Source organism: Dendrobates tinctorius, unplaced genomic scaffold (genome assembly GCF_039654945.1).
Source record: "Dendrobates tinctorius isolate UK_male_01 unplaced genomic scaffold, ASM3965494v1 ptg000075l, whole genome shotgun sequence".
NCBI lineage: Eukaryota > Metazoa > Chordata > Amphibia > Anura > Dendrobatidae > Dendrobates > Dendrobates tinctorius.
In genome coordinates, this window is record NW_027361743.1 from 1,507,382 (window position 1) to 1,526,276 (window position 18,895).

The 18,895-nt window shown below is 42.0% G+C and overlaps 1 protein-coding gene across 2 annotated transcripts in view; it reads right to left on the reverse strand.

Moving 5' to 3' along the window:
• ARHGAP42 (Rho GTPase activating protein 42) overlaps nt 1–18,895 on the reverse strand; it is a 373,376-nt gene that overhangs the window by 82,625 nt on the left and 271,856 nt on the right. For both annotated transcript variants that reach the window (XM_073582941.1, XM_073582942.1), the window contains exon 7: nt 1,847–1,951. In XM_073582941.1, the coding sequence (XP_073439042.1) occupies nt 1,847–1,951 (105 nt within the window). The remainder of the gene's footprint in view (nt 1–1,846; nt 1,952–18,895) is intronic.

An 18,895-nucleotide genomic window follows, 5' to 3' on the forward strand; every position in this document is an offset into this window, starting at 1 on the left:
CCAGTGTAAGCTGCAGATGTGCTGCCAATAACATGATACCGAATGGGGACAGATTGAACTACTAATGATCGATCTGTCCCCATCATTCTTCCTCCACCGGTATAAAGAGGCCGGGAAACAAGAGCCAAACGACTTCGACATTGTTGATCACACTCATGTAACAGCCTAAACCCAGCACATGTAAATGCAATGTTAATGTTTCTGCGTGATTGTGCAATTTGTTAGCATTTAGGGCCCCACTTTAAAATTTTGCCCAGGGCCCCACTTTGTAGAAAACCAGCCCGCAAGCTGATCATATCACAGCTCCTCAGCAGGGGAGGACGCAAAAGAGAAAATACAGACAGGACAACCGGGGAACGCAGATGATTCTTTTTGTGAGGTAAAAAATTTGCTCATGCTTCTTAAACTTGTTTTACCTCTCAGAAAGAATCAGCTGCGATCCACGGCTGTCCTGTCTGTATACACTCACGTGTTCTCCGGATGTCGTGTCTGCATACTCTCATGAGTTCCCCGGCTGTCCTGCCTGTGTACTCTCATGCGATTCCCAACTGTCCTGTCTGTATACTCTCATGAGTTCCCCGGCTGTGCTCTTTGTATACTCTCATACACTCTCCTGGTGTCCTGTCTATATACTCTCATGTGATTCCCAGCTGTTCTGTCTATATACTCTCATGTGTTCCCCAGCTGTCTTGTCTGTAAACTTTCATGCCTTCCCCTGCTGTCCTGTCTGTATAGTCTCACATGTTCCCCGTCTGTCGTGTCTGTATACTTTCATGTGTTCCCGGCTGTCCTGTCTGTATACTCTCACATGTTCTTTATAGTGTCACACATTCCCTGGCTCTTCTGTCTGTATCCTCTCGTGCATTCCCCGGCTGTCCTATCTTTATTCTCTCATGCATTCCCTAGCTGTCTTGTCTGTATACTCTCAGGTATTCCCTAGCTGTCCTGTCTGTATTATCTCACATGTTCCCCAGCTGTCCTGTCTGTATACTCGCACGTGTTCACTGGCTGTGCTGTCTCTATACTATCATGTGTTCCCTGGCTGTCCTGTCTTCATACTCTCATATGTTCCCTGGCTGTCCTGTCTGTGTCCTCTCATGCATTTCCCGGCTGACCTGTCTGTGTCCTCTCATGCATTCCCCGGCTGTCCTATCTTTATTCTCTCATGCGTTCCCTAGGTGTCTTGTCTGTATACTCTCAGGTATTCCCTAGCTGTCCTGTCTGTATTATCTCACATGTTCCCCAGCTGTCCTGTCTGTATACTCGCACATGTTCACTGGCTGTCCTGTCTCTATACTATCATGTGTTCCCCGGCTGTCCTGTCTTCATACTCTCATATGTTCCCTGGCTGTCTGGTCTGTATAGTCTCACACGATCCCTGGCTTTCCTGTCTGTATCCTCTCATGCATTTCCCGGCTGTCTTGTCTGTTTACTCTCATGTGTTCCCTGACTTTGTCCTGTCTGTATACTCTCATGTGGCCTCCTGCTGTAATGTCAGTATATTCTCACATGTTCCTCTGTTGCAATGTCTGTATACTCTCTTTTGTTCCCTCCCCTGCCCAGGAGCTGTGGTATGATCAGACCATGTTCCTGTACGGTCAGACACAGCCATTACACAGTACACAGCAGGGGCACATTTATAAGATTATCTCAGCACAGGAACATTTTTTTTTAAACAAATCTAATTATTGCTGTGGAACTTATTTTTATTTCAAGATCAATTAATTAAAATGTTCTTTATTCTCATGGGAAAACCCCTTTAAGGAGAAGTTTTGCGCTTCCAGATAAATGACAAACAATTCAATTTGCTCAGGAGGCTTCAGTAATCAGCCGAGCAGCCGCTTACGTTTTGTAAATTGAACTGTAGCTGCTCCTTATAGGGTGTAAATTCTCTCGCCAGCTCATATCCCTCATGGTAGAAGGTAAAAAGACCCTGGAGGAACGCCAAAAGCTGCAAATAAAACCAAAAAACAAGCAATGAATATTTCCGACATGGAAAAGTAAACACCATGAGCTTGAGATTTACCCCAAGCAACAACCCGCAATTAATGACATCTCATTCCTTTTACAGGAACGTTCCTTCAAGGTTCGGCAAAGAGAAAAAAAATAAATATGACGGCACCGTAAGGACGAGGTGTGGGCGATTTATTCCGCAAGGAAACTGTCCTTTAATCCATAATTTCGATTTCAAAGAAAAACGAGTCTTATAATTCAACATTTCACCTCCGCAGATATCCGCAAATAAATTATTTCAAGTGCTCAGTGGGTAAATTAGAAGACTTTGCTAAGCCTGTAATTGTGAACCATAAATATTCAGAGTCTTCGGCTCGGTGGAGGACATATTGGTTATCTGCGAGTCGTAACGGCGCGGCCCTGGAAAAGCCACATGCATTTGTCAAGAGCGGAGAAGGGTAAGGAGAGTCTCAGCGGGAAGGAAAGTGACATATTCATTTATTATGGGATCTGCATAAAAAAAAAAGAACATATCGAACGGTTGCTGCTTTTATTATTTTAAATTTCTACAAATAAAAAAAAAACAAAAACAAAAAGAACCAAATGGAAGTGTATTAATGGAATAGAAATAAAAAAAATAAAAAAATTACCAATAATGAATAAAAAAAAATAAAAATACCAATAATTACAAAAAAATTTACCAATAATAAAAAAATACCAATAATGAGTAAAAAAAATTTAAAATGACCAATAATTACCAAAATAAAAAAAACTCATAATGAATAAAAAAATAAAAAATTACTTATAATGAATAAAAATAAAAAAAATTACTAATAATTAATAAATAAAAAAATGACCAATAATGAATAAAAAATATCAATAATTAATAAAATAAAAAATACTAATAATGAATAAAATAAAAAAACATAAAAAATTACTAATAATGAACAAAAAATAAATTACCAATAATAAAAAATACTAATAATCAATAAAAATAAAAAAACACAAAAAATTACCAGTAATGAATAAAAATAAAAAAAATAAAAAATTACCAATAATGACTATAAATAAAAAAATTTAAATGACCAATAATGAATTAAAATAAAGCAAATTTGTGGAAATTACATTTTTATTTTTGCATTTATTATTTTATCCCCTTACAGCAAAATTGTACACTTGAAATTACATTTGTAAATGTTTTTGGCAAGGTTTTGTATTACATATAAAAATGTGAAAATTCTGCAATTTTCACACTTGCAGTTGATGATTCAGCTCAGAGCCCCGACACACTTGTTATGCATCTCTTGTCACCCCCTCTCTTTTGATTGAGGCCTCATTCACATGTCTGATTTTTACATACGAGTGCTATCCGTTATTTTCACATGGCTGAGAGGTCCGCAGAAAATCCGAGTCCAATTTTGATCCGAGGGTCATGTCAAAAATCGGCAATGCAAGTCAATGGGTCAGTGAAAAAAAAAAAAAAAATCGGATGACATCTAAGTACAGTCCAATTTTTCATGGACTGTCAGAAAGGAGACGGTGGAAACAATTTTTTCTTTTTTAAATTTCTCCATGAACGGAAAAAAATCGAATGTCACTCAGACCACACTCTGATCAGAAAAATCGGCCCGCTTTTCTCGTACGTGGAAAAATCGGAAAAGTGCACTGAACTCCTCGGCCATGCCGAGGGGGCACCGAGCTCTTGTGCTTGGTTTAAAAAGTCCTGACCCTTCTTTAAAGGGAATCTGTCACCCCTTTTTTGAGATATCATATAATGATATCATTCAATTGTGTGTCACATAAGGATTCTCTTAGTACTTTTGCTTCCCCCTGACCCCGCACCTTTCATGCATAAATACCTTTTTTACATCGGTTCAGATGTATGTAAACTGCCGCTGTCCGGTCCGCTGGGCGGGGCTTATTCACCTGCTCCCCCCCTCCCTGTATTGTTCTACACAAGAAGAAATGCGTAGAGCAAGACAGGGAGGGGGGGAGCAGGTGAATAAGCCCCGCCCAGCGGACCGGACAGCGGCAGTTTACATACATCTGAACGATATAAAAAAGGTATTTATGCATGAAAGGTGCGGGGTCAGGGGGAAGAAAAATTACTAAGAGAATCCTTATGTGACACACAATTGAATGATATCATTATATGATATCTCAAAAAGGGGTGACAGATTCCCTTTAAAGGGGTTCTAGATGGAATTCGTCTGAGAAAGGACTTAGGTGCACCTACCCTTAAAGGGGTTGTCTGGTCCAAATCGATAAGTCTGCAGTCACTTTGTGCTGTGGGGATTCACTGTTTTTTGAGTAAGGACCACAGAGGATGTGTCACACCGCCTTGTGGGATGCAGGCCTAGTACCTCGGAGGCTGGTTCAGTCACAGTGACTCCGATGGCTCTAACAATCCCTAGGTTAGGTGGCAATTATAAAAGGGGGAGTTGACGGATATATGAGACTGAGGGTTATGTTGATGCCTGCAGGGTATGAGGCCGCGGACAAAAGAAGCATACACCAGGGGTCCCGTGCAAACTTGAAAGATGAATTTTACTGAATACTTGTAACAATTCATATGTCTTTTCATATAACAGTCATGGGTAGCAGATACAATTTTCCTTACACATTGTGTCAGTCAAAGTCTTTTCTCGGTCCCTGCCTTGGGAGGATGGCAGTAACTTTTCATTTGATTAACTGTGCTGCGTGAAGGGGGAGGATTAGCTGACCTTAATCGGATCAGAGTATCCGACAAATCAGCAGCTCCTTTGCTTGTCTCAGCACTCTGTTGCTGTAAACGCGGGGCACTCCAAAAAAGGTGCTATTTGTACTACCCGCTTTTCCTAGAAGAGTACCTCAATTTCCTACCTCCTCTCACCACCAAAACCGCACGTAACACAACCTTTTCAGTCTCCCTCACACCACCAACTGCCACTTATTTTCAAATCAGAAAAACAAGTTGCAATACCAAACTAAGGCAGAAGAGGGCAGCATAGTACTCCAAGTTGTAATACCAAAACAGGGCAGGAGAGGGCAGCATAATAATTTACCTCCTCCCAAGGCAAAACGGGAAACAGTTGTCACAAATGCAATCATGTAAGGGATAGAGAACACACTTACCATATGACAAATAACATACATTAGTAATGGTTTTTCTGGTCACTACAGAAGTATGACTTATACATACCCTCGACCTCGCTTCCGTACACTTGTGTACGGGAGCGAGGCTACACACAGTAGACTTTACTGCCCGTGACTAAGTATAACACATACATCATACGCTTATACATATAAATTATACGCTTCCTCTCCTGATATCACGCCAGCCATTCTAGAAAACACCAGCGACTGTCTAAACGCTGTGTCTAATATCATGTCCTCACTATATCTGAAACTGAACCTGTCAAAGACTGAACTCCTTGTGTTTCCTCCCTCTACTAATGTACCTATACCCGACATTGCCATTTCTGCGTGTGGCTCCACTATTACTCCCCAGCAACATGCCCGCTGTCTTGGGGTCATACTTGACTCCGAGCTTTCCTTTGCCCCCCACATTCGATCACTGGCTCGCTCTTGTCATCTGCACCTCAAAAACATTTCTAGAATTCGACCTTTTCTTACTTTTGACTGCAAAACTCTTACTGTTTCTCTTATTCATTCTCGTCTCGACTATTGTAACTCTCTTCTAATCGGTCTCCCTCTTACCAAACTCTCCCCCCTCCAATCTGTCTTGAATGCTGCAGCCAGGATCATATTCCTCACCAATCCTTACACCAATGCCTTTACCTTGTGCCAGTCATTACACTGGCTACCCATCCACTCCAGAATTCAGTATAAACTTATTACCCTCACCCACAAAAAACCCAATGGCTCAGCACCACCCTACATCTCCTCCCTTGTTTCAGTATACCATCCTACCCGCGCCCTCCGTTCTGTTGATGACCTGAGGTTAGCATCCTCAATAATCAGAACCTCCCACTCCCGTCTCCAAGACTTTACACGTGCTGCGCCAATTCTTTGGAATGCACTTCCCAGGTCAATACGATTAGTCCCCAATCCCCACAATTTTAAGTGTGCCCTGAAAACGCATTTATTCAGACTGGCCTACCGCCTCAACACATTAACCTAATCTATCCCTGTGTGGCACAGCCAAAAGTTTTACCATAACCAGGTTCCCCGCATCATGTTCCCACATGCTTTATGCATCCATTAGCCCTCTGTGTCTGTACTGTTACACACTTAACATTATGGCTGGTCCATACAATCAGGGCAACTGTTACCACCCACCTTTCGTGTCTACCTCTTTCCTCATAGACTGTAAGCTTGCGAGCAGGGCCCTCATTCCTCTTGGTATCTGTTATGATCTATGTGATTATTGTTATGCTGTAATGTCTATTGTCTGTACAAATCCCCTCTGAAATGTAAAGTGCTGCGGAATATGTCGGCGCTATAAAAATAAAAATTATTATAGAAATAAAATTTATTATTTTATTATTACATCATACATACAGTACATACCCTACGGTCCTGACTCAGAAACCGGCGAATCCCCACAGCACAGGGGGGATTCATAAGTCTGCAGTCACATAGAGTATGATTTGGACTGGACAACCCCTTTAAGGGTAGGTGCACATAAGGTCTTTTTCAGACAAATTCCATCTAGAACCCGCCTGAAAAACTATTAAAGGACCGCCAAACAGCATGACCATACGCATAGGAAGGTAAAAACGCCTCGCTCCGCACACGTTCCACCATTTTTCGCTTCCTTTAACGGCTCGAGGCTTCGAAAGAAATTAAGCGGCTAAAAGAACTGGCCGCGCCATTCGCTACGGCGTCTCAAGAGACGTCAAAGAAGATGCTACAGGAAGACGATTGTTTCAAAAACTAGGCGGATAAAAGACGCCATGTGCACAGGCCCCAAGACTCTGATCTTTCGTGGTACCAATTCAGTACAGCATTGCACCATTGTGGAAAAACCCTCCACAGGCTGCAGTTCTGTGTAACAACCACCGGGTGGCCATGTGTAGCATAAACCTCTCCTGACAAAGTATCACAAATTCATGACGTCCCCCTGAGCGCCTTTGTATGGCGACTATCTGTCACCTCCGGTGTCTGCCATGTCTGTACAAGAACATTCCACATTGACATTTGTTGGAGATGATTTTGATTTGCTCATTTTTAGATCCATTGATCGAGGCAGCTCATAAATGTGGTCTAGTGACCGTGCCTGCCCCATAATTTAGTGAACTCCTATCACCCGATTTATGACAACAACCTTAATCTCAACTTTGGGATCATAAAAAGGTGCTCGGAAAATGACAGAAATGGACAGTACACAAAGGTTGTAGAAGGTAAATGTTGGAAAAATTTTTTTTAAATAGAACTCAAATGCTCTCCTGATCTCTATGTCTCACACTACTAACACTCCTTGTCATTTACAATAATCTCTGGAGGCCGATTCTCGGGGAGATCTATGTCCGGCCCATAGATCTTAACAGCTCATTTACATATTAAGAAAAATGTGGATTTCTCTGGAATAAAACATCGGATCGCAGACATCCAGGCATCATTTTATCCAGCTTCCTATGACCTTCATGCCCACAGAGATGGCTTAGAAGGGTTGATCCTACCGACAGATTCCCTTTATATCCTATGGAGATCCATTAAACTCAGATGAAACATGGAAGACATTTGTGCTTCAGTTTTCCATCCGTTTTTCACGGATTTGTTCCAAGAGTCAACAGATGAATAAAAGCTCAGACACTTTAACGCCTTCGTTTTTTAAAACCGAAGTAAAAAAATAACAAATTGAATGTAAAATGGATCCCACATAAGAAAAAGAGTGATCAGTTCTACATGGAAGTAAAACTAGACGCGGATGTGTGACTGTAATTAGGGAACTATTTCACATCATAAACTACCCGATACCTCCACTAGATGGCAGCACAGCCCAGTATACATAGCTGAAAAACACATGAAATAAAAGGGTTGCCATTATCCCCCGCTATTTCCCAACAGGACGGATTATGAGGGAGTTGGTTTAACCTCTTACAGGAGCGTTCAACCTAATTTATTAACAGAGTCTTCACATGGGGCGAGCGGAGTCTCCTAAGGCGCAGTCAGCGCTCCTCGCTCCAGATCTAGAACACGTGTAATTCCAGCACGTTGGATATATGGGATGCGGACATGCACATCACAAAGCTGGGGGTCCTTAGGGTCCTTATTATATGCAAAAAGGTAAGGAAGGTCAAAAACTGGGCAAGCTTGGCACCGCCGCGATACACCGCGGCGGCGCTGATTTACTGGTCCAGCTGTAACAGCGAGACTTCTGACACTGTCACTAGCTAACAGGCCAGCGGAGAATAGATTAGGGCTACAGATGCAAAATCCACGGTACCGTGATACGATATTCATAGGACTGGATGTAAATCTTCTACATTATTAGAACACCATTGGGCCAGGACATTTTCCATCTTGCGCCAATTTTTCTGGTCTAATTCGCACCATTTATTTTTAGAATTTGTACCAAATGTTTATTTTTGAGTTTATCTCGTCATTTTTTTTTTCAGCCGTATTTTGGAACTGTGGATAAAACAGATTCATGTAATCAGACTTATACAACAGTCATGGCATCTTTGCACATTCACACTTTGACCCAGGTAACTTACTCCCAGATGGTTACTACTGCTACACACTCTCCAATTTCAAAGTTTTGGGGATTTAGATGATGGATGGTGGGAATGGAAGAAATACCCAGGCATGTGATTTCCAAAAATCTCCAGGCGCCTCCTGGAGTGTTTGTACATTTATAGGTTTCGTGAATATCGGCGTTCCATACATAAATGTAGGCTGTTCGTAAAGGAAAGCAGAATTCATAGCTGCATAATAAGTTATAACCCTCAACAGTTTGTAAGGCAGCGCTTACTGAAGGTGTTGGGCGACACTCATTTGGCTGCGGGATTTAAGGCACACAGGAACATTTTTTCACTTAAACGGTCTATGTGGTTTATTATGCAACTCGCAACTCATAAACCACTGTAGGCCATGTTACACATCACAGACCTCACATAGTCCATAGCACTTCATAGTATACGGCTTTGAATCACTGTCCGCAAACACGCCGCACTTCTCTTTGTCCAGTTACCGTGGGCGACCGCACGCAGAACAGTTCATTAACAACCACAGAACATAACAGGCACCAACAGTCTGTTACAATGGCAGATACTTGTCTGCCCTTATTATAACCCCCTTGTCTGGAGTAACTTTACAAGAGCTCCTGTTCCCCACACTGACTCCTCGTCAGTCCTAGCTTCTGCGGAAGCTGCCTAACTGGGATCACCGTTTCATCCAATGCCTTGGAACAAGGGCACTCCTGACAGTCCAGACCCTCAGAAGGTCCATAGCTTCCCCATCCCAGTGCCATCACAGACTGCGAGTACATGGTCTCACCCTGTGCTATTCAGGAATCCAGTCCACCCGCTGGACCTTCTAACACAGTGACCATCCAAGCCTACGGTCTCACCATGAGCTATTCAGGAATCCAGTCCACTCACAGGACCTTCCAACACAGGAATCTTCCTGGAAAACGGCCTCACCACGTGCTCTTCAGGAAGTCCGTCCACTCATAGGACCTTCCAGCACACAGGCCTGACCTCTTGCAGGACCTTACAGCCTCGACCATGTGACCCAAACCATGGTCACATTATGTAGCTGAAACCACCCCATAGGTGGGAGGTATGTGTGGTCACCCAGCTCTCTGGCTAACCCTGTAAGCCCCCCTGGTGAAAACAAATACAAGGCTCATGGAACTACAGGTCCCAAAGCAACATTTCAGGCCTACAGCGCAGAGGATCTCCTCCACTGCGACAAATACAAGACATTTACAACAATGCCGGTCACTGTCACAAGTTATAACCCTCAACAGTTTTATGACCGAAAATACACTTGTGTGAACCTGGTCTTAGGGTAGGTTCTCACAACCGTATAAAAAATCGTTCAGAATTTCCCCCTGAAAATTGTGATTTTTTTTCCTCACTCGTCATCGGTGCGCCATCCGTTTTTTTATAGCAGCAGCCATTAGTAATTTACAAGACCACTTACAGAATTGTAATGTATCAGGAAAAGCCGATGCCAGACTGCAGCTCCATAGGACATCTGATATATTTTTTTTTTTACAGACTTGAATGGGCGAGTCAAATGAAAATCGTGCATGTTGTGTTTTTCACACGCAGATTCTCAGAGTGAAAAAAAAAAATGCTCATATGCCCTGTGTTACTGAGCAACATTGGTCCAAGTGTGATCCTTTTTTTCTATGGACAACACTTGGATCAAAAATACGAGCCCTTAGGGCTCATTCAGACATCAGTGATTTTTTATCAAAAACAAGACTGGAATGTACAAAGAAAAAGTATAATTGAAAGACTGACACCTGTCCGGTGTTTTGGAGACGCTCCTGGTTTTGGCAGATACTGATGAAAAACCACGGATGTCGGAATGAATCCTTAGTGTGAGATTTGGCAGGCCTGAAGATATTAACCTCCTCCTTACTAATTTACTCCCCTCCTTGCTAATTTACATGACTGTGTACAGTCCATTTTTCTATTATTATACAACGCTCTCAAGTCCCAGCCGGGGAAAGATTGTAATAAAGATGACAAAATCCGCCCAATCAACTTTCCAAGATGCTGCGCCCACCGAAGGATCTGCCCCAGCTCCGGGTTTTCACAACAAGGGTTCATTCCCATGTGTGCATCATGATTTATATCAGTCCTGTTCTTATCTGGACAAAGGTGATTGTAAAAGGAGGAGGTGAGCTGTGACATCACTTATTGTGAAAGGTGGATCTGGTGTTATCTACTGTATAGAGAGGTGTTATCAGTCATTGTACAGGAGGAAGAGGAGGTGAGCTGTGACATCACTTTTTGTGAAAGGTGGATCCGGTGTTATCTACTGTATAGAGAGGTGTTATCAGTCATTGTACAAGAGGAGGAGGAGGAGAGCTGTGACATCACCTATTGTGAAAGGTGGATCTGGTGTTATCTACTGTATAGAGAGGTGTTATCAGTCATTATACAGGAGTGGGAGGTGAGCTGTGACATCACTTTTTGTGAAAGGTGGATCCGGTATTATCTACTGTGTATAGAGGTGTTATCAGTCATTGTATAGGGGAGGAGGTGAGCTGTGACATCACTTATTGTGAATGGTAGATACGGTGCTATCTATTGTATATAGAGGTGTTATCAGCCGCTGTACAGGAGGAGGAGGTGAGCTGTGACATCACATTGTGAATGGTGCATCCCGTGTTATCTACTGTATATAGAGGTGTTATCAGCCATTGTACAAAAGGAGGAGGAGGTGAGCTGTGACAGCACCTATTGTGAATGGTGGATCCTGTGTGATCTATCTTCTCTCTGGCATATTGCCTGCATTTTTAACTGCTATGAGTAAATTTACCCTAACATATATTTTTCATAAGAAAATTTAAGAAAAGGCGCTCCATCTACCGTCCTCCATTATACAGATCTAAAGCACCACTCCAGTGTTTTTTTTTATTTATTATAGGGGTATCAGTAATGTCTGTTCCCTGACCATAGTCTGATACTCACCAGCTGTCGTCCTCTGCTCTCCCCGGTGCCGCTCCGGGCCCACATCACCATCATGTGACCACAGCTGCTGATTGACTGGAAGTCAGAGGTAACGGTCACTACCTCTCAATGCAAGTCTATGAGACCCTCGTTCTGGCCTTGCTTTGGCTCTCATAGACTTACATGGAAAAGTGATTTCTGGATCAGCAGGTCACAAACTGCAGAAGACGACTAAAGTGGCACGGATGATAGAAGAAGACAGCGGCTGGTAAGAATAAGACTAGGGGCAGGGAACATACATTAGTGATACCACTCCAGCGCTGAAATAAATAAAAATGTTGGAGTGGTGCTTTAAATGATGAAATGCTGGTTACCTGCAGCCACCACTAGAGGGAGTTCGCTATACACTGAAAGCAACATGCTATCTGCTCCTGAGCTCCCTCTAGTGGTGGCTGCAGAAAGTGAGAATTTCATTAGCTAATTTTATCGCCAATCGATTAATATATATATATATATATATATATATATATATATATATATATATATATCCGGATCGAAAACGTACATTGTCTTCAGAGATTTTAAAATAGGCAATAGGTTTTACGGAGTTAGTGGGTTCTAATGATATAACCCCTTAATGTCCAATGACGGACATAGTCCGTCATCAGACATTTCCCCTGCTTTGAAGAGGGCTCCGGCGCTGAGCCCGCATCAAAGCCGGGACATGTCTGCTGTTATGAACAGCTGACATGTGCCCGCAATAGGCGCGAGCTGAATCGCCGTCCGCCCGCGCCTATTAACTAGTTAAATGCCGCTGTCAAAGCTGACAGCGGGCATTTAAATAGCATTTCCAGCCGCCGGGCCGGAAATGACGTCATCGCCGACCCCCGTCACGTGATCGGGGGTCGGCGTCATATTGCCTGGACAACCAGAGGTCTCTATGAGACCTCTATGGTTGTTCCAGGCATATGGCTTTCAGCGCCACCCGGTGGTTAGCGCTGAAAGCACAGCAATAAATCTGCTACATATGGGCGATCTGCTCATCGCCCATATGTAGCAGAGCCGATCGGGTTGCGCAAGCTTCTAGCCTCCTATGGAGTCTATTGAAGCATGCCAAAAGTAAAAAAAAAAAAAATGTTTAAAAATAAAAAAAAAATTAAAAAAACCTAAAAGTTCAAATCATCCCCCTTTCGCCCCAATCAAAATAAAACAGTAAAAAAAAAATCCCACATACACATATTAGGTATCGCCGCGTTCAGAATCGCCCGATCTATCAATAAAAAAAAAGCATTAACCCGATTGCTAAACGGCGTAGCAAGAAAAAAATTCAAAACGCCAGAATTACGTTTTTTTGGTCACTAAGACATTGCATTAAAATGCAATAACGGGCGATCAAAAGAACGTATCTGCACAAAAGTGGTATCATTAAAAACGTCAGTCCGGCACAAAAAAAATAAGCCCTCACCCGACCCCAGATCATGAAAAATGGAGACGCTACGGGTCTCGGAAAATTGCGCAATTTTTTTTTTTTTTAGCAAACTTTGGAATTTTTTTTCACCACTTAGATAAAAGAGGACATAGACATGTTTGGTGTCTACGAACTCGTAATGACCTGGAGAATCATAATGGCAGGTCAGATTTAGCATCTAGTGAACCTAACAAAAAAGCCAAGCAAAAAACAAGTGTGGGATTGCACTTTTTTTGCAATTTCACCGCACTTGGAATTTTTTTTCCCATTTTCGAGTACACGATATGGTAAAACCAATGATGTCATTTAAAAGTACAACTCGTCCCGCAAAAAATAAGCCCTCACATGGCCATATAAACGGAAAAATAAAAAAGTTATGGCTCTGGAAAGAAGGGGAGGGAAAAATGAAAATGTAAAACCAAAAATACCCCTGGTCGTTAAGGGGTTAATGGAATAGGCGTAGGGAAACTCTTCTGATGGAAAACACAGACTACAGAGGTCATTGGTACCAGTAGCGTCTGGCAGTTGCTCATTTCTACTTAACCTGGGTATGTTCTGCGAATTTAGCTGATGTATGTAATTACACCCACCACTATCCAGCTGTCTCCCCACCGAGCAGATATTGTGTGAGACCATGCCATGCTGGCAATTATATAGACAGAGGTTAGTCATCTTCTCCAATTTTAAAATATGGAATCTCAGGGATATTTTATATTTCATGTGATTTTCATTTGATAAAAATGTCAGCTTTATTAAAATGATCTAATCCTGCTGTTCCAGTGTTTCACCACTAGAGGGCACTGTCCCCCCAGCTACGGATTAGAACGCGTGCAGCTGTTTCAATGGCTCCATTATATCCCAGCAATTCATTACCTGTCATCTCATAACTACACATCTACACGAGAGACGCGTCAAAAACTCGCTTTTCTTATTGATAAATGTTGACAATTAGAAAGAAGAAATTAAAACACAAAAGGTAAGACACCTTCCAAAACCAATTATAACAAAATATTTCTCAACAAAAGACCTTATTACATCGCTAGACGCGGACGGAAGAAATAGAGAACTGCGGCATGGGGGCTCGTGAGCGGAAGATGTCAAGCTCGGAGAGAGATGTGCAGAGATGACTATCGTGATCATCAACTTGATCTTGAGATCGTTAGAAATCCTAATACCTGGACCTTAAAGGGGTCCTTTAAATGTAGCCTTTAATGCTCCTTGCAAGTCTATGGGAGTGTGGAAAACATCAGACTGCACTTGGAAGTCATCCGAGTGCAGTTCCATAGACACCGACTCACACAATGGAGAAGATGGAGAAATTAAGTTCTCCATCTTCTCCGCACCTGTGATCCGAATCACACTCGGCGCACGTTTCGCCGCTGAGTTTCAGCCGAGGGTCATTCGCATACCGCATCCGATGCTCTCGCATGAGGGAATCATCAGATGCTACACGTCAGTGTGAGCGAGTCCTAGAGCTTAGAGGATGGACTCGCTCACTGGAGAGTATAAATCGGATGAGGGCAATGCAAGAAAAAAAAAAAAAAATCACATTAAACTGTGACCAATGTTATTCGAAGACCACAGCTGACACCAAGCCCTGGGGCTAGTAATGGAGAGGGGTGTATCAGACACCCCCATGACTAACCCAGTAATAAAAAAAACCCACACACCCAAAAAAAATACTTTATTTGAATAAACAATCCCCAACACATTACCTGGAACCTGAAAGCCATAAAAAGTGAAAAATACACACAAAACACCGTCCCCTGTTCACCAATTTATTAGAAAATATGCAGGACTGACATAGCCCAGCGCTTCGCCAGTACTGTCTTTCTGGTGACACTAATGAGCGTTATCGTCAATAACGTCTCCGCCGGATCTCAGCGGCAGCTGGGAGTGGCTGCCGCTAAAAGCCTATGGAGACTCAGAGCGAGGCTTTAAGCGATGGAATCGGGGAACGTCGAGGGAAGCGCTGGACTACGTCGGAGCAGCATCTTTTTTCCCAATAAATTGGTGAACCACGGAATGTGTCGAGGAGTATTTACTCAAGTAAAGTATTTTTTTCTGTGTGTGTGGTTTTTTTTTGATTACTGGGTTAGAAATGGGGGTGTCTAATAGACACCTCTCCATTACTGACCAGAGGGGTTGATATCAGAGGTGATTTTTGACAAATCACAGCTGACATCAACCCCAACTACCATTACCCCGATTGCCAGCACACCAGGGCATCGGGAAGAGCCAAAGGAGAAGTTTCAAGATTGGCAAATATAATGTGATGTGCCGTTTCTGAGATAGCTGCGGGCTGGTATTTATAAGATGGAAAGAGCCCAACAACCATGGAACTTCCCAGCCTGATAACATCAGCTCCCAGCTGTCTGCTTTACCCTTGCTGGTTTCAGAAAATCTTACGTTGCTTTTTTCATAAATTTACTAGGTTAAACAAATCTAAAATGCTCAGCAATACAAACTCCACATAAAAGGTACTAAAGGGTGCAAGTTTATAATATGGTGCTGCTTGTGAAATTATATTTCGTCAGGAGGATATTCATCTTCTCATATCTATCCCATATGCATCTATGTATTTATCCAAAATCTATCTATCTATATATCTATCTATCATCTATCTAATATCTATCTGTTGTGAACTCAGTTTCTAGTTTACCTCTGGCTTCTGGTGAGGGTGGTGGAGCTGGCTGTGTTGACAGAGGAGTCGTGAGTTCTCCATCCGGGCTCCCGCTAGTGGTGACAGTAGGTAATTAAGCTGATCTAAATGGCAGAGACCTGCCACCTGAGGAGGAGGACTGTGAGTGGACATCAGGAGTCTCTGACTGGATTTAAGTCAGCCGACTCCCTAATTTTGTGCTGGTGATTTTTTCCTGCCCTGAGGTTTTGGTTTCCAGTTCTGTTCCTGCCTTCTCAAGCTAAGTGTGCTCTGCTATTTTTTCACATGAGATTTGGTCTGGTTTACTCAGTTTTTGTGGTCAGCCAGCCCCTGCTGGGGCTGTGCTGAATTTCCATTCTTATGTCTCTGTTTATGCCAGTTTGCTTTTTATCCCTGATCAGATTGGTCTCTTTTTGCTCTGTCTTCAGAATATACCAGAGTGCTGATATAGGGAATTGAAGTCTAGCGACTTCAGGGTTTTTGTATCAGAAAGTGTTGGACTTTTTTTGGCAGGGTTTTGTGCGTGATTGCAGACAGCATCTTTCCTTTCCTGTCCTTTCTAGTTAGTGTGGGCCCCATCGTTTGCTCAGCCTATTTTTCTATCTGTGTTTGTGTTTTCATCTTGTCTCACCGACAATACATGTTTGGGGGCTGTCTATTGCTTTGGGGTCTGCTCTGGGGCAGTTTAGATTTCCCCTTTTCTTGCTTTAGGCTTATTTAGTTCTCCAGCTGTGACGAGGCATCTAGGATCATCGTAGGTACGCTCCACGGCTACTGCTAGTTGTGTGGATAGGATCAGGGGTCTGCAATCCGCTTAGTTACCAACCTCTCTGGTTTTCTGTGGCTTAGCTTGTTTTTGTTTTTCCTCCTCGGTGACTCAATCATAACATCTATCTATCCCATATCTATCTATCTAATATCTACTGTATCTATCTCATATCTATTATCCATCTATGTATCTCATATCTATTATCTATCTATCTATCCCATATCTATCTATCTATCCCATATCTATCTATCTATCCCATATCCATCTATCTATCCCATATCTATCTATCCCATATCTATCTATCCCATATCTATCTATCTATCCCATATCTATCTAATATCTACTGTATCTATCCCATAATCTATTATCCATCTATCCCATATCTATCTATCTATCTATCTATCCCATATCTATCTCATATCTATCTATCCATTATTTATCTATCTATCCCATATCTATCCATCTAAATATCTATCCAAATATCTATCTATCCCATATCTATCTATCTAAATATCTATCTATCCCATATCTATCTATCTATCCCATATCTAAGATTTATTTATTAATTTGTAAACTAAATTTTAGTATGTCCAAATTTTCAGGATGAACATAGGAGCGATTTTTAATATGCAGATGTGAGTGAACCCGAAATGCTAGCATGGCGGCCAACCAGCAGTCGCTGATTGGCTGTAGCACTCAGGTGAGGCTTCTGCCTGATATGGATGATGGGAAACTGACGGAGGATTCGGTGTTGAGTACGGAGGAGTGGAACTGATCCAGGATGTTGGTACTCTATTTTTCAGTTGCTTTTTTATTTCACAGCTCCCTTGGCCCATTCATAAAAGGGCTTGTCCCATAGTGGACAACCCTCTTTACTGATTACAAATGTCTAATAGGGATATTTTTTTTTTTTTTTTTTTTTTTAGAAGTTTTGCAAAAAAAGAGATCAATCCCTTTAGCGATGCATTCCAACAGGTCTACATTATATATGCTTCTTACCCAAACTAGTGGAAAAAATTGTTTATACAAACGATTTACAACAAACCATAGGGGGAAAAAAAGAGAAAAAATCGTCTATGCTACAGAAACAGAGCAACACTGGTAATTTTTTTTTTTTCAGTAGTAAATACCGTAATACATTTTTTGCACTGATCATTAAAACCTAACAAGATTTGCCATTTTCTTGCATTAAAGACTGATCCAGAGTAGAGTCCTGACACTTAGTGACATAGTATAGCCCCACCTGGTGTTCAATGTGTGTATGAATGCACAGCAGATACAAACTTCTTCCACCCTGAACACCAGTGATCAGTCAGAGTCTGTGCAAGACACATCAAAGCGTACCCATGTAGCCAACGTTCTCATGGCAAAAAGAGCGTTATCTTGATAATTTGTCACATAAAGACTTGTCTGGCTGCCAGAGGCAGAAGGAGACTTACCAATGAATTTACCATAGACTACTATTTATTTTACTCGCTTATTTAGCAACATTGATTTCACAACGCTTTACAGACTTCATCATCAATACTGTCCCCACTCGGGGGAGGGCTCACAATCTACATTCCCTATCAGTATGATTTTAGAGTGTGGGAGGAAACCAGAGAACTCGGAGGAAACCCACATACATATTGCATATTTACAGCTTCCAGGCAGGAAAGGAGACAAGAATAAATTTACTTTGAACAATATTTAAAGCTGGAGAAGGTGACTAACTAGTGAGCATCATGTGGGTTATATTTGAAGCTGCCAGAGGGGGAAGGAGGCTAACCATGGAATGACACTAACATACATAAAACATCAAAAACAACCCCCACCTTACTGTAACAGTATAATAAATAAGTAACACTTGTCTTACCAAACTGCACGCTTCACAATTGCAAGAAAGACTCTTCAGGGGCAAACAGTACAATGTAGGTGTTGTTTTTGGCAAAGGGATGGGGGTGGACACGTCATGAAACAGAAATTCTTTCACAAGCTCTGCCCCCGAGACCCCGCCGTATGGATAACTCACTGCAACTTTGACTGGAGTGTTGCTTTAAACCATCTATGGACCCTACAGACGTATCACAAGCGACTGATAAATCGGATAATTATCATAGGGGATTGGACCCCACCCATGACTCATTTGCCAAACTCCTTAGCAACTTTTACTTTAAGACTCACACATGAAGGTTTAGTCATTACATATTTGGCCATTTTTAGGCGATCTGTTATCTACATTACAGTATCAATTTCAGCTGCCTAAATCACTCTGCTGAGTCACATCACCTCTAAGGGCAAAGCTGTGGTTAGGCCGCTCATTTTTATGATTTTATTTTTATAGACCTATGTCTAGCCTGAGATTATTGCCCATCCTGAGCTTCCTAATTCATGAAAGATGCAAGTTTGTTTGTTTTTTTTTTTTAAGAGCTTGGAATTTTGCTGTTCCTATATTATTCCATCTGGCAATATCGTGTGAAAGCTAG